This window comes from Peromyscus californicus, unplaced genomic scaffold (assembly GCF_007827085.1).
Source record: "Peromyscus californicus insignis strain IS unplaced genomic scaffold, ASM782708v3 Scaffold_11__1_contigs__length_118956290, whole genome shotgun sequence".
NCBI classification, from domain to species: domain Eukaryota; kingdom Metazoa; phylum Chordata; class Mammalia; order Rodentia; family Cricetidae; genus Peromyscus; species Peromyscus californicus.
The window spans coordinates 89,902,369-89,929,561 of NW_026294402.1; the positions used below are offsets into that span (position 1 = coordinate 89,902,369).

General features: G+C 37.6%; 1 protein-coding gene across 6 annotated transcripts in view; it reads right to left on the bottom strand.

Annotated features, from left to right (window-relative positions):
- Positions 1-27,193, bottom strand: part of Trpc1 (transient receptor potential cation channel subfamily C member 1) — a 56,211-nt gene that overhangs the window by 20,272 nt on the left and 8,746 nt on the right. For 3 of the 6 annotated variants that reach the window (XM_052717123.1, XM_052717102.1, XM_052717141.1), the window contains 5 exons: positions 20,306-20,407; positions 15,270-15,472; positions 7,303-7,434; positions 4,555-4,750; positions 1,236-1,572 (listed from right to left, as the gene is read on the bottom strand). In XM_052717123.1, coding sequence (XP_052573083.1) covers positions 1,236-1,572; positions 4,555-4,750; positions 7,303-7,434; positions 15,270-15,472; positions 20,306-20,407 — 970 coding nt within the window. The remainder of the gene's footprint in view (positions 1-1,235; positions 1,573-4,554; positions 4,751-7,302; positions 7,435-15,269; positions 15,473-20,305; positions 20,408-27,193) is intronic. The other 3 variants (XM_052717131.1, XM_052717113.1, XM_052717150.1) reach the window with 1 other exon arrangement.

Consider the following 27,193-nt stretch of genomic DNA (forward strand, 5'->3'; position numbering starts at 1 on the left):
CAATTGAACAACACAACCACCCAACTCTGACTTTTGGCATCCATGCATGTACATGTACATGCAAACACACACACACATTTTAAAAAAATAAACTTTTACGAGCTGGAAGGATAGCTTAGTCTTTAAATGTTTGATGTGCAAGCATGATGAGTTAGATTCCTAGCACGCACGCGCGCGCGCACACACACACACAAACACAGAGCCAGGTGTGGCAGCATATACCTGCAATACCAACAGCAGAGACAGGAGGATCACTAGGGCCTGCTGGCCAGCTAGCATGGTCTAATCAGCAAGGGCCACCTCTCAGTGAGAAATAAAGTGGATATTCCTGAGGAATAATACCCAAGGTTTATTGCTAGCCTCTATTTACACATGTACACTGTGTACATCCATCCAGTAGAGAAGCTCCTTAAGCAGGAACATAAACAACTCAAAATAGCTTCAGAAAGTACCTGAAATTAACCAGATTCACTACTCCCCTTCCCTTCTAAAGTAAACAATAAAACCTGAGAGTCCCTGTCAGATCAAAGGAGGCCAAGCTTTCAAAGAAGACTGTCAGACAAGTAAAGCTGCAAAAGCTCTTAGACCAGACCAGCTGCCTAGAAGCACAGAAACCAGCCCAGCCTGGAAGAGGTTTAGACCAACTGAGGTACCTGGAAAGGATACTCTCCAACCAGCTAGGTGGCCTGCATACTGTGCAATGTGCTCCATTTTCCTAGTTTTGTGAGCTATAACTCATGCTGGGGTGGCCTTTGGTGATATAGCTCTCTGAGTTATTTCTGCTCCTTTACATAACCCCTTACCCATATCCCTGCAAACAACCCCAATAAAACTCACTGGTTCATCAAACTGGACTGTGGTAGTATCCGTACTTTGGTCTGCCATGGGATCCATATCTGGGATAAGTAGACATGTGTGCTGCATCTCCTCAAGAAAGTTTCTGTCACAAAACACACCCACACTGCATTCATACCCACTCATGTATACATACCAGCACAAATGAGCATGTGTGTGCACGCACACACACAATTTCTGACTTTCATGTATTTTAATACAAAGTTATAAAATCGGGAACATTAACCTTTGTAAAAGTATTAGATAAATGATCATGAAAATGTTCATGTCTTAGCTGTGCCAAAGGACAAAACTACAAATTGAACTCCATGTTCACAATGTTACCAAGCAAGGAATATTAAATAACAAAGGCAAATCTTTCAAACTCACTTGACACTTACCAATAATCCACAGTATGAGAAGGTAGTCTATTCTCTCAAGGGCTGGTCCCATTGTATTTTTCTTGTCTTCATTGTAGACAAGTGAGTAGAGATTTAGTAACAGCAAGAATGTGAAATATGATGCTCCATGAATAATGAATTTCATAAAAGGTGTGTGAATGATCCTGCCAAATTGAGATTTGGGAGCTATCAAATAACACAGTGACAAAACTGGCCAGAAGATGCCAACTGTCAAAACAGTCATTATCTTCTTACAGGTGGGCTTACGGCGGTAACCTGACATCTGTCCAAACCAAACGGTGTTCAGGAACTGCTGGCAATTTGACTGAGAGACAAACTGAAAAGGACATACAGAAACATAAAAAACAAAATAGGGAAATAAAACCTTTAAATAGTAACTAGCTGATACTCAAAGTCTTAACATTAGGTGAATAATCCTACACACTGTACATAGGTTTTTTTTTTTTTTCCTCTTACAACTAAGAGTGTAGAGGTTCAGAGCATAGACTATGGAGCCTGATTATGCGATTCAAATCCAGGTTCTGACACCGAAAAGACAACCATGAATAAGTTTCCAACCTGTCTAAGCTTCCTAGTCCTCATCTCTAATATCTGGCTAGTAATAGTAGCTCCTTGTAAACTTGTGAAGATTCAGCACCAAGTTCTTAGGATACCACCTTATTCATAGCACACTGCCATTTTAAGTATTAAAAGTATTAGCAGCCTATCGCACTGAGGTGATCACACTTAAAGACTATCAAGAGCCTATATAAGCCAGTACAAAGACATAAGAATATGAATAAAGGTTGAAAGTTAATATGCATTCCATAGACAGCACTAACTAATCTTTGAGAAAGTGCTGGCTTTAGTTCCTGAGTTGTAAGAAACCCAAATGGCATGATAAAAAATGGTCCATTTATTAGATCTATACACACTTCATGAAAACACTGAGAAGGACTTAAACTATTTCAGGGATACTGATTTCAGTGCTGAGGCCTGAAGTTAGGCCTCATGGTAGGCAAATGCTCTACAACTCAGCTGCTCACTCCTCAGACCAGGCTGACTGTGGACTTGTGATCTTCCTGCCTCAGCAGCTGGGATTACAGGCCTGAGCATTAAAACACTCTTTTAAAATTATTTTTAAAGCCGGGCGGTGGTGGCGCACGCCTTTAATCCCAGCACTCGGGAGGCAGAGCCAGGCGGATCTTGTGAGTTCGAGGCCAGCCTGGGCTACCAAGTGAGTTCCAGGAAAAGGCGCAAAGCTACACAGAGAAACCCTGTCTCGAAAAATAAAAAAAAAAAAAAATTATTTTTAAGCTTTATTTATGAGTATGTATGTTTTACCTACACAAGTACATGCATGGTATTCACAGAGGTAAGAACAGAGCATTAGATCCCTTGTAAATGAATCACAAATGTTTGTGAGCCACCACGTAGGTGAACTAGGGTCCTTAGCAAGAGCAATAGTATTCTAAACCACTGAACCACTACTCTAGCCCCCTAAAAACAAAATACTCTTTTTGTTTTTGTTTTTTCAAGACAGGGTTTCTCTGTATAACAGCTCTGGCTGTCCTGGAACTCTCTCTATAGACCAGGCTGGCTCACAGAGATTCTCCTGCCTCCACCTCCAGAGTGTTGGGATTAAAGGCGTGTGTCACCACCATCCAGCAAAAATAAAATACTCTTAAAATTGGTTAGTAGTGAATTTCATATGAGAAGAAAAATCTCAAATAAAAACAAAATTCTAGTACAAGTACAGAAGTTAACTTGTACAATTAGCTTACAAATTTAAATGACAATATTTTTCTAGTATAATGTAATCAGATTTCATATTACCAAAGTATAGATAATCATATTATTCAAGTAATATAAAATAGTATTTTGTGAATATTACATTTTTAAAAAGATTTTGGTGGCACATGCCTTTAATCCCAGCACTCAGGAGGTAGAGGAAGGTAAATTTGAGTTCAAGGCCAGCCTGGTCTACAGAGTGAGTTCCAGGACAGCCAAGGATACACAAAGAAACCCTGTCTTGAAAAACAAAAACAAAAACAGATTCATTCTGGACTAGAATCTAATTCACACATTTTTAGTCTGCAATAAAAAAATAACTGGACAGCATCTTATCATACTTATCAAGAATTTTTCTAATACAACTATACTCATTTTTAGCAACTAGGTCTTATGTCATTCTTTAATTTTTTTAAGTGTATGAGCACTTGGCTTTCATGTATGTCTGTGCACCAGTTGTGTGCTTCATGCCCACAGAGACCAGAAAAAAGCATTGGACCCCATGAAACTGGAGTTACAGTTGTAAGCGGCCTTATGGATGCTGGGAAATGAACCTAGGTCATCTAGAAAGGCAGCCTGGGTCTTAACCACGGAGCCATCTCTCCAGCCCCTTACTTCATTCCTTATTCTTCTGTTTGGATTTCAGTGTTTGTCCCTCAAGGTGAGATACCCGTGACTGAAACAGTCTTTCTTCCCAAACCACTTTTCAGCAGCAGCCAGAACTTAGGGGGTGTCATCTTTCCCCAAATATCAGCCCTACTACTATACTTGATATCTTTAATATAATGATAATTTAATTAGAAATTCTATTAAGTGGTATCTAGAATAACAAGATTTCAAGTGCAAATGTTCTAAGTCTACAGTGGTTTGAGGCATGGACAAAGATTCTCTAATATTCCTGTCATCAAGAGGTGGTGGGCAGAGAAGGAAATCACTGTTCCCATTTGTCCTTTATCTCAGTGACCTGTGATTGCTATAGCCAGTAGAAGGGATTACATTCTAGCACAAGGGACACAATGTGACCTCTGAAAGGCCTCCTTCAAGGTCATGCTTCTTTTACCTTCTTCACTGACTTTTAGAGTTAGGAGTTGCCCTGTAAAAATGCCTACTACCCCAAAGCCACCAAGCTGTGAAAAGCCCAAGAAACACAGACACATGAAGATATTCCAGTCAGCCCTTAGCTGCTTCTTGGCCCATGGCCTCACTACCCACTGTGATTGTGTGCTCCTCCCAGGTTCCAGTTTTGAGTTCTCAGGAGCTCCACTTTCTGTGGACGTGACCATCTGAGCACTCAGCCTACTGAGACCATGCTATTCATGGTCCTGGCTGATGTTCAGACACCAGAGATCTGAGTGACAACCCTACAAACAGAATCTGCTTTGATTTTCAGACACTCACATGGTCTTTCCTTTAAGCTGTATATACAATGTTGAGTTATGAATGTATATCTATATTGCTATAACTTTTTATTTTATTTGAGAAGCAAGGTAAAGAAAATAATCTAAATACATCACAGAAAGCTTCATACCTCCTTTTGGTTATATTTGATTGCCAGTTTTAGACGACTTAAATTCATTCTTTCTTCTAGTAGTCCCCGTTTGTCAAGAGGCTCATCGCTAGATGTATGGTTTAGGATAACTTCCAGTTCACGAGAATTCCTGGCTTGTGCAAGCAAATCTTTAGCAAACATCTTGCACTGACGGGCTAGCTCTTCATAATCATTCCTACAAAATGCATAGTCCACTATTAGGAATGCCATTCCCACTGCCCAATGAGATTACATCACTAGAAATTACTTTACTCAGTAATATTTAAATTCGGACAGGGCTACATAAGATCTGCCCTTTTTCCTGCTGACAATCACAGGAGCTTCAGATACTCTCCACAGCTGTGGAGAAATACGCTTCCTGTGCCCACATTGATGATTTCAGATGAACACAGTATACTCAATATACTGATACTCCGAGAAGCACTTATAAAGCTTGTTGGTCAGTGTTTCACCCAACTCACTTCTCTTTCTCTGTAAGATGGCTAAAATTTCCCTTGACATTACTCACATAAACTAATAAAAACAGTGTTTTTTACCTACAGTAATTTTCTACAATATACACATAAAAATATACATATGCTACTTCTAATACTGAAAAAGTATTGTGACTCATTTATTTATTTATTTTTTGTTTTGTTTTTCGAGACAGGGTTTCTCTGTGTAGCTTTGCGCCTTTCCTGGAACTCGCTCTGTAGACCAGGCTGGCCTTGAACTCACAAAGATCTGCCTGCCTCTGCCTCCCGAGTGCTGGGATAAAGGCGTGCGCCACCACTGCCCATCTGTGACTCATATTTAAAGTGTTCACTTGAGTGAAATTCAAGTTAGAAAAACACTAACGGCATCTCCTAAGGAACTCTCTTCAGAAGTGTTAGTTTCCAAACCTTACCGCTGTCTTTGACTTACTTACAAAAACTGTACTTAACATAGTTTGTGAGAAATGAAGTTTTAGCACATAATTATTCATTAAACATCAATTACATGAAATTTATAATTCAGCTAACCAAAAATAAGTATATTACAAACAACTATGAGTCATGCATAAGAGGCCGGACTTTAGAAAATTATTTTATTCAGCTTTTTGCCCCATGAAAAAAGAAAGGTGAACAGAGAAGCTGCTTAGTCTTTGCACATAGTCAACGTTCCCATGAATGGCTGTATTTAGCTAGACTCAAAACTCACAACTTTTCCGTAGAGGCAAACATTTCTTCATTGTCTGCATTACTACATAACTAGAGAACAATTAGTTGTTTAACATTAGTTCTTTAACAAATGAAGTATTTATCACATGCCTTTTGGTTTAGGACTACAGCTGCAGATGGGAACATGCATCAAAAGTGTTATTACAAAGACATCTCATCTTTAAATAAACATTTAACAGACTGCTAGAGCAAAACATACAATTGATTAAACTGTTTAATCTGTAATAGGTTATGGGAAGATAATTAAGTGACTGTACAGTTTAGACAGAGCTACAGTTAGTGATGAGGAAAGATCTTGTCCCCCAAATATAACTTATGGGGATTTTGTCCCATTTTGTTTTGTTTTGCTTTTTGTTTTTAAAGGCAGGGTCTCACTGTGTAGCCTTGGCTGCCTGGAATCACTAGGTAGACCAGGCTGGCCTCTGAACTCAAAAAAGTGAGCTCTGCCTCCCAAGATTGGGTTTAAAGGAGTGTGCCACCACACCCTACCCCTGTCTCTGTTTTTGGGACAAGGTTTGTTATGTAGCCCAGGGGGCTAGCTTCCGTCTTACAGAAATCCTCCTTCTTCCACCTCACAAATGGTGGGACTGCAGGCATGTAGCACCATGCCTAGCTAATAACTTTGCTTCTTTACGTTTTAACTCTGCTGCCAACTTGTTGCTGACATTAGCAAAAACATCTAGCTTTTGTAGATCTTTCTCTGTTTATTAAACACCAGGTTGAAATAACTAAGTTCTAGGGTAACATTTTAATCTAACTTTATTAGTTCATGATTGTAATACAATCATAGCAGTTGTTCAAATCTTTTTTGGAATAAATTAGATAAATATGGAAACAAAACCAAGGTTAAAATAAAATTTTCATATTTAAATAGAATTTATTCATAGCCTCATGTGCTAATAAAATTAAGTTTTTTAAAAATGTTTTATGAGTTCACCAAAGTATATAGATGTCATATCGGTTTTTTTTTTTTAATGTAATGTACTTAAAGAATAGTAATTCTAAACCTGAAAACTTACATGTAATCTTTCATAAGTCTCTGGATTCGGAACTTTCAAGAACACACTATGTATGCTTGAATTAAGGCTAAAGAAAACTGTGAGTTTCTGATCCCACTCCAACAGGTGTGAATGAACTTGGTTGACTTTTCAAGAAGGAACACAGCCACACAAGATGGGCCCAGGCGCAACCATGACAAGAAAGTGGGTTCGTGTACAGTCCCTGCCGGCACTTTGCAAATGGGAGCTGATAAGAGGGAACTAGAGACACTCGCCATAAGGATGATCACGAGGTTTGCTGGGGGGCTAAGTGGTTACCAAAGAGCGGTTACAGAAGAGCAAAGGACCAAGGCGGAGTCAAGTAAACAGCACCAAGATATGTTCCTTTGACAGAGAAAGAAAATTCCAAGTGGCAATGACATTAGTCATCTTAGATTAAATGTAAATAAATACAAATTATCATTCAGCCAATGAACAGACTGAAGCAGAAGATTCTACGACAAAAGACAAACAACATCCATTCTCCCCACCTGAATTCCACCTCCACGAGGCTGAGTTCCTTTAAGTCAGCACTAAGTTCAAAGGCTCTCAGGATCGGGTCCTCCTCTGTTAGCATTATTAGAGCTGGGCTGGCCAGACATCTATAGATATCAAGACGAAACCTGTGATAACATTTGATTACACAATGTAAAAAAAATTACCCTTGTTAGTTTAATATACAATGTTTATAAAATATAAAACATTAAAATATAAATACATATATGCTTATTTCAAGATAATTTCCATAAGGAGAAACATCTAAAACGTAAATATTCTGAGGAACAAATATTGGAAAATGTTGTCCCCTGTTTAAGTTACTGTCTCTTTTCAAACTTTTGGCTGCCTTGGTATAGCTGTAATTTCAGCTCTCAGGCAGCTGAGACAGGGTTGGGAGTTTGCAGGTTACAAAGTAGGTTTCAGGCCGACCTAGGATAATAGTAAGAGCTGCCCCTACCTGGAGGGGTCAGAGATCAGAGAGGTGAAACTACTATAGTCAAAATGACCCATGACATCTCAACAATATGGCTGCCTGAAGAAGATCAGCATAATGACATCGCAAGCTGATGTGCCAATGTTGAGAGTGGACATTCCATCTGGTCCCACTCCAGATAAAGAGCTGTAGGTGGTCAATGCCTGCTGAGAGAAGAATTAGATTTCTCCAGGGGTAGCTCATGTATAGGATGTCCAATCCCAAATGGTCAGCCTGGGACACATGTACATACAAGCAGGATTAAATGGACTCGGGAGGTTGTATAAATACTTAACAATAATAATTAAGAGACCATGGATTTAGGAGGGGGAATACATGAAGAGCTTGAGAGGGAAGGGAGATGGGGGAGTGATACAGACAACATTGCGTGTGTGGAAAGTTCTCAAGAAAATAAATAAATAAAAAAGAATAAACAACCCACAATTTAATTGTACTTATGACTATACAGAAGAACACTATTGTTGTTTCTCTTCAGATAAATGTTTCCTGTTAAATGCATTTGTCAGTTGCATAACTACATTAAGACTGTAGAGCACCATGCCTCAAGAAAATAAAAATTTACAATGTTTAAACTGAATATTCTTTTACTTCTGAACATCTTAATTGTAGGAGAAATATTCTGTCTATAATTCCTATCACTTAACATTTCAGTTAGTCTGGAAAATGTGAACACTTTAGTGGTCTAATTTAAAACCTACATTTTTCCTTTCTTAATTCTATTTTTGTTTATAGTTTGTATAATCAGATAAAGTTAATTGAAAAGATAGCTACCTTGTGATTTCTCTTTTTAAAACAAGACAAATGATACAGAAAGAAATCGTCTGTAATATAAAGTAAATTTCTATTCCTGAACCCACATAATTTTAAAGGAAATGTATTAGAAATAATATCATATGGACTGAATGATTACTAAGTCTTTCCTCTCCCAGAGAGCAAACTTTAGCATTCTAAATATATTTAACATATGCTACAATAAGTCAGGTTACAATTTTGAAAGATTTTTCAAATAGTTATGAGTGAAATTATTCAGTTATGTATAATTACTACCTAATTGAGATAATCCCTTTTACTCTCTGTAATTTAATAAATATTCCTATTTCAATACCCAAATAGGAAACAAACAAAAATTCATCAAAATGCTTTATTTATAAACATTTAAATATAATTCTTAGTTCACAAATTTGGGAAATATAATCCATATGTTTCTTTTACGTGTAAATTTAATACACATTTGTCATTTTAAAGAGTAGACAATCTGTTAACCTGGAATGCCACAACCCTCCTCTACAGTCACCATATATCAATGCATCTCATTCTTTCCTACAACTGGCTTTCCATTTAAAGGCTGTCCATTGGATCTCTACTAATGAGCATTGAAGGTGCTCCTATTTGTTTCTACTAAAAAATGAAACAGCAGATACTCTTTAATTCTCACACTCTATACAACACAGCTCAAATTGCTGGGTAAATATAGCATGCATGCTGTATATTCTGAGAGATTACTGAAAGCCATAAAATAAGAAGAGAGAATTTCCCCACTTGCCTTCATTATGTCCACTGTATCAGGCATTGTCATCTTAAACCTGGCCAACTTAATAGTAAATGGAACTTTAGACTGTTCTAATCTCTATTTCTTTAGAAGCTTGAATATTCTTTTATGCTTAATATATAGTTATGCTTCTGTAAAATGCCCATTCGTATTCTATAACCCACTTTTCTGTTGATTATTCTCTAGTCAAAAGTGATTCAAATATCTTTTCAGTTGGTTGTTTAGTTTTTTTGTTTTGTTTTTTTGTTTTTTTTTTTGGTTTTTCGAGACAGGGTTTCTCTGTGTAGCCCTGGCTGTCCTTGAACTCAGAGACCTGCCTGCTTCTGCCTCCTGAGTGCTGGGGTTAAATGCACCACCACCACCTGGCAGTTGTTTAACTTTTTACTTTCTTCATAATGTGCTGTGGATATCGCTCTGTATAAATAAAATGCTGATTGGCCAGTAGCCAGGCAGGAAGTATAGGTGGGACAAGCAGAGAAGAGAATTCTGAGAACAGGAAGGCTGAGTCAGGAGATGCTGCCAACCACCGCCATGAGTACCAACATGTAAGATACTGGTAAGCCACGAGCCATGTGGCAAGGTATAGATTTATAGAAATGGGTTAATTTAAGATGTAAGAACTAGATAGCTAGAAACCTGAGCCATTAAGCCAAACAGTTTAAATAATGTAAGAGTCTGTGTGTTTATCTTGTAAGTGGGTTGCAGGACTGCCGGGGCTTGGCAGGAGCTGGAGATCTCTCCAGCTACAATAATGAATGTTTTTCTGGATGGAATTCTAAATTTACTGATATATTCCTCTTGAACTTATGGTTTTAATGTGTTACTTACAAGCAAAATTAGTCTGTATTCATGGATATTCAGGAAGCTGGGGCAGGAGGATTGCTTGAACTCAAGGTTAGCTTGGGTAACATAGCAAGATACCACCTAAAAAACAAAATAAAACAAACAACATCCAATTGTCCACATGTCCCATTTTTTTTTTTTTTAAGTACTCAGGTTGGCCGTGAGCTCATAGTCCATCGGCCTCAACCTTTAAAGTAGCTCAGATTATGGGCATGCACCACAATATCTAGTCTATCTATATCTTAAGTATTTCTGAAGAGGCAACTGCCTGCACTAGAACTACCAAGTATGTGTGGACAACTTATCTTTGTGCTTTCATTGATATATCTACATTGATGAATTCTATCAGACCATTACAGATGGCATGCAGGCACAAGTAGGGCTTCAGGGAAGCCGCACAACACAATATGGGCACGTGATGCCAGAAACACTCCAAATTTGCTCTTGATTTTGAATTTTTAGCTGTTTCACATTCACAAACCTTTTACTATTGACAAGTTTCATGACCCTCCCATTGAGTTTAAGAAGCTATGGCTGGCCGGGCGGTGGTGGCGCATGCCTTTAATCCCAGCACTCGGGAGGCAGAGCCAGGTGGATCTCTGTGAGTTTGAGGCCAGCCTAGACTACCAAGTGAGTCACAGGAAAGGCGCAAAGCTACACAGAGAAACCCTGTCTCGAAAAACCAAAAAAAAAAAAGAAGCTATGGCTGAGATCTGCCTCAGTCTTTCCTATTCCCTGTTCAATAAAGAGGTGTATTTTTATCTGCTTCAAGCTAGTAAAGCTGTAACTTTGGGCTAGAAGAACCAAATAGTGGACTGGACAAAATGACCAATGGAAAACCGGCTTCTCTAGACTGAGACTGCAGGTCAAGATGAGGCCTGCAGAGGACCAACCAGAAATGCCAAGAGATACTCTGGAAAAGAGAAAGCTACAGGTGGATCAATAGTGTTTCCACAAATCCCCAGCTGACTAGACAATTAGATTATGTGGGTAACACATAAGTTTAGAAAAAGAAAAGACCTAAAGAAGTACAAAGAAATTACTTAATGCAAGATCATATGCAGGACCCACAAGCAACCAAATTATGCCATTTAGATAAAATTTGCAAAACAGTGCCAACATGGACACAAAAATTAGACTCTGTTGTTTTTATGAACTCAGAGAGTTGCTAATAGCATGATGTTTTAGTTTGAAATGGTTAAACTCTAAAGTTAAAGTGATCAATGATAAACTTTATAAATATCCTGTCTTTCTTAGGGTTTCTATTGCTATGAAGAGACACCATGACCATGACAACTCTTATAAAGGAAAACATTTAATGGTGTGGCTTACATTTTCAGGGGTTTAGTCTATTATCATCATGGCAGGACATGGTGGTGTACAGGCAGACATGGTGCTGGAGAAGTAGCTGAGAATCCTAAATCTTGACTTGCAGGCAAGAGGAATTAGTCTCAGACACTGGGTGATATCTTGAGCATATGAGACCTCAAAGCCCACTTCCACAGTGACACACTTCCTCCAACAAGATCACACCTATTCCAACAAAGCCACACCTCCTAATGGTGCCACTCTCTTTGGGGGCCATTTTCTTTCAAACCACCATGTACCCTAAGATCAGAATTTTATGTTTTAAAAGAGTAAAACTTAGTTTGTTACTTTATACTTTATTAGAAATGAATTATACTCTCTAATTCCTCAGAATTAAGGGAGAAGTTACCAGGAGAAAGAAATCTGGGAATCCTTTGTATAAATGAATATAAAGCAGAACACACTTACAAATAATTCATGGGTCAAGAGAATGAGTAGACAAGCCATATAGTTACCACACTGATGCCTGAAACCATCAAGAGCAGGAGACACTACAGTGATGCTCCTCAGCTTGTAAGGTTCAACTTACAACTATTTTTATGCTTTTCTACTTTGCAAGTGTGAAAGTTCCCTACATTCAGTAAAAACTGAACATCACAGTTTTTTTAAATTGGTATTTATTACCTAAATATTTCTAAAGTACTTAACAGCTCTATTTTACAGACAAGGAAATCAATGACTGAAGAGGTTGTTATTTCTTCTTTGGAAATAACATTGCTTCAATACAATGCAAACATCTTTGGATACAACGTATAATAACGCCTGAGACCAAGTAATTTTACTTTTCTAAATACCCTCTGCTGGCCTCAAATTTATGATCCTCCTGCTTCAGCATTCTAGGTAATGAAGTAATAGATGTGTGCTACCATGTCTAAGACTGGCCATATCTCAACACTACCACAATGAGAATAAAAACCATATGTAAAGCACACAAAAGGCTTATTCTGAAAAGCTGACTTCTCAACCAGCTGACAACCATACTTGTAATAAAATTGCCTATGGGGTGATCTTGTTCAAACTATAGAAGGCAAGTACTTTCTTGATCTTAAAATTTCAAATGGGGAGATAAGAGATGACAAATAGTAAAGAAGTAAAGATAAATATGGTCTAAGAAGGAAAAGAAGAGGCATGAAGAATTCAAATATTTAGTGAGAAATTAGGTTTTGTGGGTTGGAAAGATGGTTACGTGGTTAAGAGTACTCATTGCTCTGCAGAGACCTGGGTTCAGTTCCCAGCATCCACATGATGGTAAACAAGTATAACATGACCTGTGAAGCTTGCGTCCTGGAACCCTGACTAAGTGTGGGAAGGGAATGAAGAAAGGGCAAACTACACACACAGCGCGCGCGCACACACACACACACACACACACACACACACACACACACACACACACACAGAGTAAAGCTGGGAGCAGGTAGGGTTTTGGTACCTCTGAAACCTCTCAGCATATTTAATATATATAGCACAGAGGGAGGGCTTAGCTATTCTCAGTAGGAGATCTCTGTAGGTAGTTGTCTCAGGCTACAAATATCTAGTTTTTGCACACTCATAAACTATGTTATCAATCCTTTATAAACACTCACACCTGGCTACCTGATGATATATTTGCCACTCCTCTTGAGCATCACCTGGGTAAGACTTTACTACCCTGGAGGGGCTGAGCCACTGAAGTCCTCAACATGGCTATGCTCATGTCAACCATATACATTCACTCAGGACTCCACTCACTCAGGGCTTCCTCTGCTCCCTATACAAATGTCTGTAACTCCAGTTCCAGAAGATCTGGTCTTCACTGCAAACATGTGGTATACAGATACACATGCATGCAAAACACTCATACATATAAACTAAAAATATTTAAATAAATGTTTTAAAGTTGCCTTCTAATAGGAATAGTGGTGCATACCCACAATCCAAGTACTCAAGAAGCAGAGAGGCAAGAGGATCATAACTTGAAGGTCAGCTTTAAAGGTAAGTTCCACTAGCCAGTGCTTATACAGCAAGACTCTGTCTCAAAAAGTTAACATGATGATGGTCATGATGGTGGTGGTGATTATTGATGCAGGTCACAGGAATATGAAGTAGGAATTCAGATGACAACAACAAAACTATACCTGGAAGAAACCAAGGGCTCTTCCAAAGGATAAAGTCAAGGCTTAAGGAATTTCTCGTGTGCTATTGTAGCTTTTCCATTCCTAGAACAGTATGTTTGATGATTCATTGGGCACAATTTCCCCTATACAACTAAAGTATTTAGATAACATTTCCCAACTGTGCTAACAACAGTCACACAGCCAGACCCCTAACTTCAAGCCTTTCTGTAATTATCGTCATTAGCAACATTCAGCCAGGTCCACCTCCAGACAAAAGTATCTTATCTGAGATACTTCCCAGACTTTCTAAGAACAGACTGCTGATAGATAGCATCCAGACTATCTGTTAGAGAAGGCCAGGCAGATGTGCTAATTAAGCTTAACCTTCCTTTCTTTCAAGTGCTATCTGTAGCTTAGATCGCCCTTTAACAATTACTCAGAACTAAAGGACTTTTACATACCAGGTACATCAAGCTGTGATGCAGGTTGCTTAGTTACCTAGCTACACTTCCCCCGCCCTGCCAGAAAATGGGCAACCAAGTTAAGCTGACAGAGATACAGCTCCAAAGGAATAAAGGGCAGTTTTATTTCACTCAGTGACTTATAAAATCCTAACATTTTACCTAACCACTTCTAAGAATTTAGTTTGAGCACATATATCTCCCTTTTCAGATCTATTAACCGAATTTAGCCTTTACTTGATTCATTCCCCATTAGCCACTTCCCTTTTGGGTCACTATGATAGCTGAAAATTACTGCTCTTAGTGTGGATCTTATCGTCCCTCCTTTTGACCCTGAGGGAATTCAAGCCTGGTGACCTTGCCTTAGCCAGAGCATTGCTATTGCATGGGTATATAACTATAAACCTCAGAGACTTGAGGAGGACTAGATTGGGGAACTAGAAGAACGAGATTGAAGATGGGAAAGAACAAGATGAGGAAGAACTAGATGGGAAAGAACAAGATGAGAAAGAACTAGATGGGGAATTAAGATAGAACTTAAAGAGAACAGCAGAAAAGTATAGAGAGAAATCAGGCAAGAAAGGAGCTAAGTATGAGAGCAGAAAAGAAGCTGCATAGAGAGAGAACTGACTCAGAAGAATAAAGTGAATGGACTAAAAAGTTTTGTGTACATTAATTATTCGAGAATCTCTCAGATTAATTAATTTGCCTCTGATGGCGTCTCTTCTGGAACTCTGGGAAAAGAGTATAGAGGGGCTGGACCTCAATAGTCTTTAATAGATGATGATGGTATAGTAGTAGTTTTGTTTTCTTTATAAGGTAGCAAGTGGTGCCCTTCTACTTCTGCTACCTGGAACTACTCTTGAACTAATAACATGCCTCTAAAAAGCCTTAGCAGAAAGAGTATGAAATAAACTTCATTTATAACTTGAAGGATTTTCCTATTTAGCATTTGGTAAACATTTCTGAAAATTTCAGAATTCACCTCATGAGTAAAGGAGCTAGAAATCTGGCTTTCCTAAAGCACCCAAGCACATTTCTCAGAAGTTGCACCAAAAGAACTTTTTTTTTTTTTTTTTTTAAAGTAAGCATCATTGACATGTACCTTGGCACATCACTCTTCTATTTATCAAAATCCTAATTTTCTAACCTGGAATGTCTGAGGCTGTCCTTTTTGTTCTTTGCAGAACACAGCGTGCATTCACAGCCAACTGCATGGGGCTTGGGCAAAGACACGTCCTGCTTTAAAAGCATTGTAAGAATTTCATAATTGTTCCGATGAGCCGCTAAAATGACAGGCGCAACATCCATCGTTGTTGAGTATTCGGGATTCTGAATTCGTTCCATAAGTTTCTGAAAAATAGTCATACAAATGTCCAAAGGTTATTATCTGTGACTTCAAAAATATACTTATCTAAAGGATGGAATAATAATATCATATAAGGAACTTTAGAATTATTTTAAGAATAATACATTTTACTTCAACTCATTTCTGAAACTTTAAAGTTTCAATTCTAATTAACAAATGCTATATAATATAACAGATAGAATCTTCAATAGACAACATTCCTATTTTCCTAATACAGAAGCAAGGGTATCTAGAGAAATACCTTAAGAAAAAGTATTAATTTTTTTAAATTAAGAGAAACATGCATGATAAGGAGAAAGAACAAGAATTTTAGGAAAGAATAAAATGGAAAAATAGGAATGTTAAAAAACAGCCATAGTATAAATGCATGAGAAAAACTAAAATTTCTACCTATGTGGCCAGCCTTGTCCTACAGATAGCAATAAAGCTGCTACTTTATACAGTCCAATCCCTGCCTAGTTTGCAAGTCGTCACAAATGCACAAGATCACTACAATCACAGTTAATATTTAATGAGAACTGGAACTGTTAGTCATTTATCATCCCATTTAACCCCCACAGTGAACTATGACGCTGAGTATAATTACTAATGAAGAAACTGAGGCTCAGAGAAGTTAATGTGCCTGAACCATAATCAGCACAGGTGCCAATCACATCCAGGTTGTGTTACTCAGGACCCTAAGCTCCTCCCACTACAAGGACCCTTAGGCCTACAATGGTATGAAATGAGAAAAAGAAACAAAAACAAAAAAAAATTAGTAATTTAAGAATTAGGGTTAAATTAAAAGGTTGGCTATTTTATGACTATTGCATATTCTTTCCAATGCTTCTCACTTTTTTGCAGAGGTTTCCCTGAGAGCTGTTTGATTCCAGGGTAAGCTCATCAAGTTCACATTTTGGTAACTTTTATTAACATTGTAAAAGTAGTGTACACTCATTATAAAATATCTGAAAAATACAGAAAAGCAGAAAGAAGAATAAAAATACCCATATTCCTTCTACTCAATAACATTTTACAGTACAGTATTTCCTTCTAGTCCTTCTTTACTTGACCCCTTTGAAGGACACATTTTTGTATAAATCTTAGTGTGCTAATCACCAGTGATAAAAACAACAGTTACTGATAAAAGCAATAGTTCTTAATACTTCAAAGATCAAAAAAACAATCTCATTGCTCTAGAGCCTAGGATCTTCAAGGGACAAAATCATGCACAGAATTTTGCATGCAATTTAAGGAACTTTACAGAATCTGTGTTCAAGATACTCATTATAGAAAACTGCCATGAAAAGAGCTTCTTAGAAATTAAGGTCTACCTCTTAGCATAGATCCTCCCCTAGAAGTAGAAGTATAGGTCAAAAGGCCAGGAAAAATTTGAAGTTCTTGATACATAATGCCAAAGTCTTTTCAATGGTTTATATTCTTGATAATATAGGGATGTATCCATTTTCATACTAAAGTTTTACTCACAGCAAAGGGTATTGTCACTCTTAACATGAGTGAAAAACAATGAAATTTTAAATTACTTTCTTTTAAATACTGGTAAGTTTTGATATCTTCCGATATGCTTTTCTTCTTTTATGAAATTGGTTCATGTACTTTTCAATTATTAGAGATTTCATATTCCTGAATTTATGTAACAGTTACATAAAAGCCTAAAATTGGTCCTTTTCTCTCCTTGTATTATATTTACTCCCAGGCTTTGAGTCCTAACTGAAAAGTGGCCCTGTGTTTCCTGTGAAGCATTCATGGCTGGAAAACCACTACTCAAGACGTGTAAGATTAAGTTTATAATTTCACTGCTGATAGTATGACCTACATATTTTCAAATCAATAGCCAGTATTTTAAAGTTAATAGTGAAAAGACAATTCAACAAGCCAAGGCTATATAATGAATTCACTGAAATAGTAAAAGAAAAATATATTAAAATACTTGTCTGGAAACAATACAGCTATTAAAAGGTGATTTTACAGCTGTTGTAAGTATTCAGATAAAGCCTGAATAAATAACCTTCCTTGTCAGAGACAGCAGAACGTGTGTTCCTCACCGACTAGCCGGGGACTGACAAGGTTCTCAACTGCTGATGACAGTGGTGATGAAGTTACCACCACTGCTCTCAGCCGGCACACAGCACTGCACCTTGCTCCAGAGAGAGCAAATGTGTGCAAAGGCTGGGAGGTGCCACAGGAAGTATAAACAAAGAGGAGTAACTGCAGGGTAAAGGGTGGAAATTGAATTGATTCTATTAGCTCTGTCCTTTAGCGAAAGGTCCTCTTCTCAGCCCTTTTACTCCATTCTTACTGGTTTCTTCCCAACATCTGAACTAAACGGTATTCTAGGAGAGTCACACTTTGTTGTTGTTGTTGTTAGTTTTTAAATTGTGTATGTGTGCGTCTATGTGTATTGCTAAAGGTTGCATGATAGACAAACACCTTACACTATTTATAATAACATCAGCCTCCTAAATCATAGGGGTTTTTTTTTGTTTTTTTTTTTTTGTTTTTTTTTGGTTTTTCGAGACAGGGTTTCTCTGTGTAGCTTTGCGCCTTTCCTGGGACTCACTTGGTAGTCCAGGCTGGCCTTGAACTCACAGAGATCCGCCTGGCTCTGCCTCCCGAGTGCTGGGATTAAAGGCGTGCGCCACCACCGCCCGGCGGGTTTTTTTTTTTAGTGGTCTAAATGGAAGTAAAATTAGTTTAGTTCTTTAAAAATATTTTTATTCTGATTACAAGCAACTGATAATCCCAGCAGTTATTTAAGTTGATTAACTGATTGTTTTACTATATCCTCAACAATAAATGTTAAAACTTTTTAAATTCAATGTACAAAAAAATATCTCATTTTAAACTAACATTATCAAAAACTATCTTCCTACTGAGAAAACCAATAAAATATTTTTTAAAATCCTTAATTAGGTCAATCAATAATAAATGACCACTATACAGCAACATTTGGCTATATTTATATATCTCTTTTCTGTGTGTATTTTAAGGATTTTAAAAATATTTATTTATTTTATGTGCATGAGTATTTCACTCACATGTATGTCTGGACACAATATCCATGCAGTACCCACAGGCCAGATGAAGGTGATGGAGCCCCTAGAATTGGAGTTGTAGATGGTTGTTAGCTACCATGTAGGTGCTGGGAATGGAACCCAGGTCCTCTGCAATAACAGCCAGTGCTCTGACCACTGAGCCAACTCTCTAGCCCCTTTTCTATGTATCCTTTTAACCTTCAGTTAATTATATGTATAGTTTAGTATCCTCATTTTATCTCACTTAATATTTTTCATTCCTAAAACTTAAGAATATTATCTTTAGCTGGGTGTGGTGGCTCACACCTATAATCCCAGCACTTTAATGGCAGGATAGGAAGCTCAGGAGTTCAAGGTCATCCTTGGTTATACAGAGTTCAAGGCAGTCTGGGATACATTAAAGCCTGCCTCAGCCGGGGCGGTGGTGGCGCACGCCTTTAATCCCAGCACACGGGAGGCAGAGCCAGGCGGATCTCTGTGAGTTCGAGGCCAGCCTGGTCTCCAAAGTGAGCTCCAGGAAAGGCACAAAGCTACACAGAGAAACCCTGTCTAGAAAAGCCAAAAAAAAAAAAAGCCTGCCTCAAAAAAATGTAAAGTCATTTTAATTACTGCCTTCTATTCCAAAGTTTATAAACACAATTATTGGTATTTCCTGTCTTGTCTTTTAGAATGTTTTTCCTTTTCTTTTTTCCCCTTGTACTAGGACTGTAATCAAGGGCATGCTAGGTGAGTACTCTACCACTGAGATACTGATTGGACATTTAGGGTATGTCAAACTGTTTCAAACCGCTACACATAAAATATAAGTCAATGACTTGCCCATTTCCTTCTCAGATTTCTAGAGGAGAAAGCACTAGGCTAAAGAATACAAATATCTTTCTTCTATATATAAGATATCCAAAATATTTCCCAAAACACCCTGTTCTGCAATATTATACAACCACGGCCACTTTTTTTTTTTCTTAATTTGGTCATTAATAAGCAAAATTCAGTATCTTACTTGATTAGCAATTAAGGTTTAAAATTTTATGTTTTATTTTCTGAAAATTTCTAAATGTTCTTTTCTAACAGACTTTGGTGCTTTCCATCATTTTTTCTATTACTACTACTGCTGCTATCTATCTATCTATCTATCTAGATAGATAGATAGATAGATAGATAGTTGGCCTGGAAACTTGCTCTGTAGACTAGTCTAGCCTCAAACACACAGAGATCCTCCTGACTCTGCCTCCTGAGTGCTGGCATTAAAGGCGTGCACCACCACCGCCCGGCGGCTCTGTTATTATTTGAGATACTTAGTGAAGCCTGTTCCCAGGTATCTGTAGCTCGACATTTCCCAGCGTCTAAAACTGAGATACAACTTCTATAACAACCAGAATGTGTACTGCTGCAATGCCTGCCCACTGCTTTAAGCTGAAACAGTTCTTCCATGCCAACCAGCTAAATATTCATCTACATTGTCGTCCAGTTTTATGGTTTCATCACTTGCATTTCTTATGTCTATCTAGAAACTAGTCTGTATTTTCAACATCACCCAAAGAATATCCCAAATCAAAAATACTGGTTCACACTGACAAAATATGGAAATATTAACTAATTATGAAAAGTTTCCAGAAAGCAAAATGAATTATTATTGTCTCTACTTACTTCAAAGTAATATTTTACAAAGTAAAAGTATTTTTAAAAACAAAATAAATTGGGGAGGGGGAGAAAAGATGGCAATGGGGCAGGAGATCCACTTTGGCTAAAAATCCAAATTAATAAATATTTAAGAGTACTGACTACTATAGTTGGTCTTGATGATCGTTTTGGTCGATGATTAAGTAGTATATCAACAGCTCCCACTACTTCAGAGTCGATTGCCACCAAAAGTGCATCTGCGGACTTTAAAAAAATAAAAGTTAAAATGAAAATGGAAGATAAAAATGTAAACTATTTTTACTAATTCATGGTTATTTTAAAATTCTTCACACTGTATTATATACAGTAATATTGGATTTTAAAAAATTTATATTGTCCACGTAGTACATTTGCTTGCCAAAATCAGTAGTACTTCTATGTACCACAACATAAACATTTCTGGTTTCAATTCACAACCTGGTAAAATAATGACTATTTCACAGAAGGGATTCTATGTGGAACAGTGCTGATTCATGCAATGTTTAAAGCTAAAAAAAAAAAAAAGCCCAAAAAACCTTCAAGATGTTTTCTCTTGAACCATGGACCAAAAATTCCTTAAGGTTCTAAATTTATTAAAGAAATTACCAGGAACTATGAAAGGAATGTGTTGGATGGGACATCATCAGTGCAATTCTCAGAAGAGGAAAGAAAGGAAATATACAAAAGCCCTCTGGTCTTCTCTTCAAAACATGCATGGCTGACAGAAATGGTACAGTTTGACGCTGGTACCAGCACTTGTCAAATGGAAATCACAGCGAATCCAGTTACCAGTTGGTAGCGTCGTCGTCAGGAAGGAGTTTCCAGTTCTGGTCAACCTACTGCGGAGACGGACTGACCAGACCTGAACCTAACAGACTCAGGACTCAGGGCTCTGCACTTCTCTCTAACAAAGCCTGCGTGCTACTGGCAACCATGACACCAAGTTTTGGCTTCTTTGCTTTTTGGTTTTTTTTTAAGGAAAACCATACTAGCAGAAGGAAAATTTAGTAATGAGTAATGATTTAATCAAAGAAAACACCGTGATTATTTTCAGGCTGTACATTTTTAACTGGCATAACCTTTACTATGTCAACATTCTTGCCCCAGAAATGAAACTACAGCAGATCTAGAGCATTCTTTACAGCTGCATAGAATAAAGCTTTACTCTCCTTATCTGAATGTCAAATAAGACCAGAATGGCAGGCTTTAGTGGGATGTTGAAAATCATATCCGACAACCCAAAGAAAGGGCTTGGATTCTCATTAAACTCTTAGGAATCACCTATGTTTTCCTGTAAAAAGCTTCCTTGCTAGATGGGACATTTAATCCCTTGACTATTTTAGGGTTCATTAGATATGGCCCTAAAAAGTGCAAGCATTTTTTTTCTTTTTTAGCTTCACGTTTCCCTTCAGCTTTAGCACAGTTAGTCAGCTGAAGCACACAAGCTTTTAAAAACAAGAACCCAGTATCAAGTGTTACTAGATATTTTATCTACAGTTTTAATTTTAACCAATAAAGCTAGCTATAGTAATGCCACTGCTCTCAAACACCATGCAATTCTAATAATCTAAAATATAGTCATGAATTTATTGACAACTCAAAACAACAACAACCCAAGTCACAGAGTAACATCATGGGCATTATGTCCCAGGGGAGACAGGTCTAACACACTGACTTAAGATTTGTCCCTAAGTGAAGGGCAATGGCTTTCCCAAAAATTCCTCATATCTTTACTGAATAAAAGAACAGCTACAATAAAACCAATACAAATGGAGAAAAGAAGAAAAAAACTCAAAGTTGACCACAGAAAGAATAAAATACCAGTAGAACAAAATCACTATCAGAACAGCAATCTGCAGACTTTAATGCAAGGACAAATTATTAATAATTTTGGACGTCAAGAAGCAAAGTAAAATGATTACATTCTCAAGAATTCCAACTAAGGATAGTAAAGTTAAATTATATTCAGACACTCTACTCAGTAAAAAATAAAGATGTATGTTAATATTCAATGCTTAAAAGGATAAGCTTCAGCTATGAAAAGTATTTATATTAAAAAACATGTAATTAAAGAGTAGCCATTGACTTGTTCTATATAAATAGTACGTTATTTGATAAACAAATGGCAGTTTTGAAGGAAAATATTTTAATTTTTAAAAAATTAATTTATTTGAGACATAGTCTTAAAACCAGACTAGCCTTGAACTCATGTTCCTGTTGCCTCAGTCCCCCAAATGTTGGGATCACAGGTGTGTGTCACCACACCCAATTTAGAATATTCTTAAATACTTGCAAGCACACAAAATTTCCTCACTCATTTTTATCTCCAATTTCTAAGTAATCTGACAGTTCTCTCTAAAGCAGATTCAGCAATACACTTACTGTATATTGCAGTCACTTCCTTCTCACCTCAGAACTTGTCCAGCAAGTCAGTGTGAGAAGATACGCATATTTCCTTTCTATACCTAATTTCCACTTATAGTATATATTAACGCTCTGGAATATTCTATAAGAACGTGGTCCTTCATCCACAGGAATATTAGTCCCACATCCCACAACTTTAAATTCTTCTCTTTTTGTTAATTTAACTTGATCGTATCTTTCTATTGTCACTAAATGTTTTCTTATTTATTTCACTGTTAAAATTCTCAAATTAATGTTCATCATATTCCCTAAATCTTTCAGTACCATACTTTCAAAATCCAGTGACTTTCCCTCTCTCCTCTTGTGTCTTTATTTCTAAGCAAGAAATTAAAAATTTCCCTTTTGACTTTCACACCACCATTCTAACTGACCCAAAATTGTGAATAATTCATTTGATCTTTTAAAATGCAACTTTTTCCTTCCAGTGTCCTTTATTAAATGTAAAAATTCCTGAAGAATGGATCTGTGCTAGCTTTATGCTCTGTGATTGCTGCCCTTGTGAAGATATACAGGGCCATCTTCCTGCTTACAATACCTAGAGTACTTTGGTCATTGTCCGACAACTCTCAAATAAGTAAATAAAGCTAAAACCTGGAAACTGGATTCCTTTATATCAAGCCTAACCTCTCCTCACGAGCTTGCTCGTTTTCTCTCCTCTCTCTTAGTTATGCATATTTAAGATTGATAAAACCCCAGGACTCCTCAACTCCCCTTCTTTTTTTTTGTTTTTTGGTTTTTCGAGACAGGGTTTCTCTGTGTAGCTTTGCGCCTCTCCTGGAACTCACTTGGTAGCCCAGGTTGGCCTCGAACTCACAGAGATCCGCCTGGCTCTGCCTCCCGAGTGCTGGGATTAAAGGCGTGCGTCACCACCGCCCGGCTTCAATTCCCCTTCTTGACAGCTTGTTTTATCTGTGCCCCCTCCTTACCCTCCACACACAGGGTCTCAGACATGCAAGACAAGGGTTTCACCAGAAGCTATACTCCCAGCTCCTTCACCAGAAGCTATACTCCCAGCTCCTCCCTTCTTCTTACAGCTGCTGTCGCTCTTACAGCCAGTCTTCCAGGTCAGATCTTAATATTCATACCAGAATTACTACAAAATGCTCATATGGGCTATAGCCTTCCCTTCCTTCCTAGTTTTACCTAAATTGATCACCATATTCATCTATCTAAAATACCACAAGACATATACCATACTTTCTATCAAAATGCATTGAATGATGCCTCACTATCTATTACATAAAACACAAATTCTCAGCCTCCCATTCAAGGCCTTTTCACTAGTTTTATTTTAGGTATTTTTCCTGAGATTTTCCATTATATTACAAGCCCAGTATTTTATTCTAAAGGCTGTGAATTCACTGTCTCAAGAAACACATTTCACATATCTGCTTACATTCTTCTCAGCATCCCCTGTCCCTTAACTACTTCTAAGTTTTTGAGTAGACTTGGCTAACAAGAAGAACATGGACTCTAGAGCCAGAACCTAGGTGCAGATCCCAAGTTTACCATTTACAGAGTAAAGATGGACAAGTTACTTAATCTTTCTCAAGACCAGGAAGGCAAGCCCACTGGCACAAAGCAGCACAATATAAATGTTAGCAACGTTAATATTCCTTTTTTATTTTTAAATTTTATTTTATGTGTATGAGTGTTTTGTCTGCACTTTTGTCTGTGTGCCACATGTGTGTCTTGTACCTGAAAAGACCAGAAAGGGGTGTTGGGTCCCCTGGAACTAGAGTTGCATACAGATGCCTGTGAGTCACCATGTGGATGTCAGAATTGAATCATGGTCCTCTGCAAGAGCAACAGGTGCTCCTAACCACTAAGCCATCTCTCCAGCCAAAATTAATACTTCAAGGCTGGGTTCAATAGACACTCTTCCAGTGATATCCTTCTTAAAACTTTTAAAGGACATATTTTTAGGCTGGGTGGTAGTGGTGAATGCTTTTGTTCCCAGCACTTGGGAGGCAGAGGCAGGAGGATCTCAGAGTTGGAGGCCAGCCTGGTCTATAGAGCAAGTTCTAGGACAGCCAAGGCTACATAGGGAAAACCTTTCTCAAAACAAACAAACAAACAAACAAAGATACACTTTTATACACCATACATGGATGTATACACCATACATGGATGTATACACCATACATGGATGGTGATCAATAAGCGCATGTGAATGCAGAGGCCAAAGGCACCAGTGCCTCCTGGAGCTGGAGTTATGAATTACTTGATGTAGGTACTAAGAACAGAACTGGGGTCTCCTGCAAGAGCAGCAAGTGCTCTTAATCATTTAACCATCTCTCCAGCTTCAATATATTAAAGAAAAAAAGTCCCCTCCACCTCTCCAGTGCTAGGGATCAAATGCAGAAACTCACACATGCTAGGCAGAAACCTAGTTTTCTTGATAGCTCCAAACCATAATGGTCTCAGTATTTTTTTTATATATTGCTAAAATATTTATGTTGAGTTGCAAGAAAGTTTAAGCATAAAATAGAGCTTCTCAAAAGCAGCTCCATTGACATTTTGGGTCACATATGGTTTTGGTAGTGTTATAGTACCTTTCCTGTGTATTGTAGGGTGTTTAATAACATCATGGCATCTACCCACTAGATACCAACAGTAATCTGCCCATCAACTGTGAAACTAAAATGTCTCCAGATACTGCCAAATATCCCTTGGTGCAGGCAAAGTTGTTTGTGTGAGGCACTGAGATAACCCAAGATAAAACAAGAAGCATTTTGTAACTGTAAAGCAATATACAAGCATCAAGCATTGCTACCCTCAGCACTTAACAAATAAAGCCTTCTATTTAAATTCCTTTGTAGTCCATATGTGCTTTAGCTCTCTCAGTTCATTTTACTGTCTACTGGTGAATACGTCATATTTTCTCCACTCATTTCCACCATCACACCCAGCTAAAGGTCTTGGACATTTGTTGATTGACAGAAGGAGACACAGGTAACTTGGAGAGAATACAGAGAACTGGAAAGAGCATAAGGGTTTGCAGCCAAAAGATTAAATTCAAACATTATCTTTGCCTTTACTAATTTTACAACTCTGGGCAATTCATTAAAGTCTGTGAGCCTCAGTTTTCTGATCTATAAAATACAGCATCTAGACAACCTGACTGTGATGCTCAAATGTAACCAGGAGTGTGAAAGAACCATGTGTACTGCAGAGTTATGTATATAAAGCCATGTATGTAAATGCAGTTATTATACCACAGCAATTCTTACCCCAAATCATCAAGGACTGAATTTCTTTATAACCTTATTTTCTAGGTAACTGAAGCTTATGCCTTTAAGTGTTTAACTTTAAATTTTAAATAATTTTGATGGAAGTTTTCTGCTTTTAAAAGGTATATATACATATATGTGCTTTCATCTAAGCTGTTAAGTAGTGAATATAATTTAACTTTTCCTTACTGATGCTAACCACCAGACAGACACGGTGCTAACAATCTCTAAGTAAACAATGTGAACGCTCCCATGCATCATTTTGCTCAGCTGTAGCTCTAATGCCCTTTTATGACCTTTCTTGACTCCCTTCAGATCAGAAAACTAAAAAATTAAGTTTGTTAAAATGAAATCTAAAATGAGAAAAAGCTGACTTTGAAGGAGAAGCGCTCTACAACTAAACCTAACCTGGAAACTTCAAGGAAATTACTATGGCAGCTCACATCTCATTTAGTTTCCTGTTGTACTATAGCTAGCTAAAGTGGCTGGGTACCCAATTCCCTTTTCTACCCCAAGTGTGTGTGTGTGTGGGTGTGTGTGTGTGGGTGTGTGTGTACTTATATATACACACATATACATATAAATCACTCACAATACCACATTATAAAATAATAGGGATGTACCTAAACCCACCTACCACACTAAAAAAACCAAAATGCTGAGCTTCCTGATGTCACTCCAAAAGCTATGGCTCATGACAGCTGCAACAGAAGGAGCAGAGCTCTTATGCTGTCTCTCATGAGTGAACCAAAAGGGGAAGGAAATGATGCTATTATTAACTTAGACCTTCCAGATGTACATGTCTGCTCTTCTACCTTAAGTGACATGAAGACAAATGGAAAGTTCTATCAGTTCCAGTTTTAAAACAAATCATTCATCTTTAGATGAAAGCAAACACTACATTTCAAACAAAGAGAAAACATAATAAAACTTAGGAGAAACCAAATCGAACTGTAAGTTGTTTTGTGAGGAACATTTTGTTCCTGTGCCTATAAATAACACGGGTCACAGAAAACCCTGTCCCCTGGCATTTCTAGAACACTTGCACTATTTTTAGGTATATAATACAAATAGTAATCCTATCAGTAATAAAAATAATGTCATCTTTAGTAATTCATGATAGTTTACTTTCGTCTGATGTAGGGAAAGGAAACAGGAAGAAAAACACAAATTTAAAATATTACGTTTTTAAATAGCTTATTTGGGTTTGTTTTGTAAACTTCTTAGTGGCTCAAAACCAAATAGAAGGTGAAAGGCAAAGGCAGAGAGGGTAAACAAAGGAAAGAAACAGAAAGGAAGCTGGAAGGAGAGATGAAAGCAGGCATAGCTAACATTTCTTAGAAGCTACTGGATA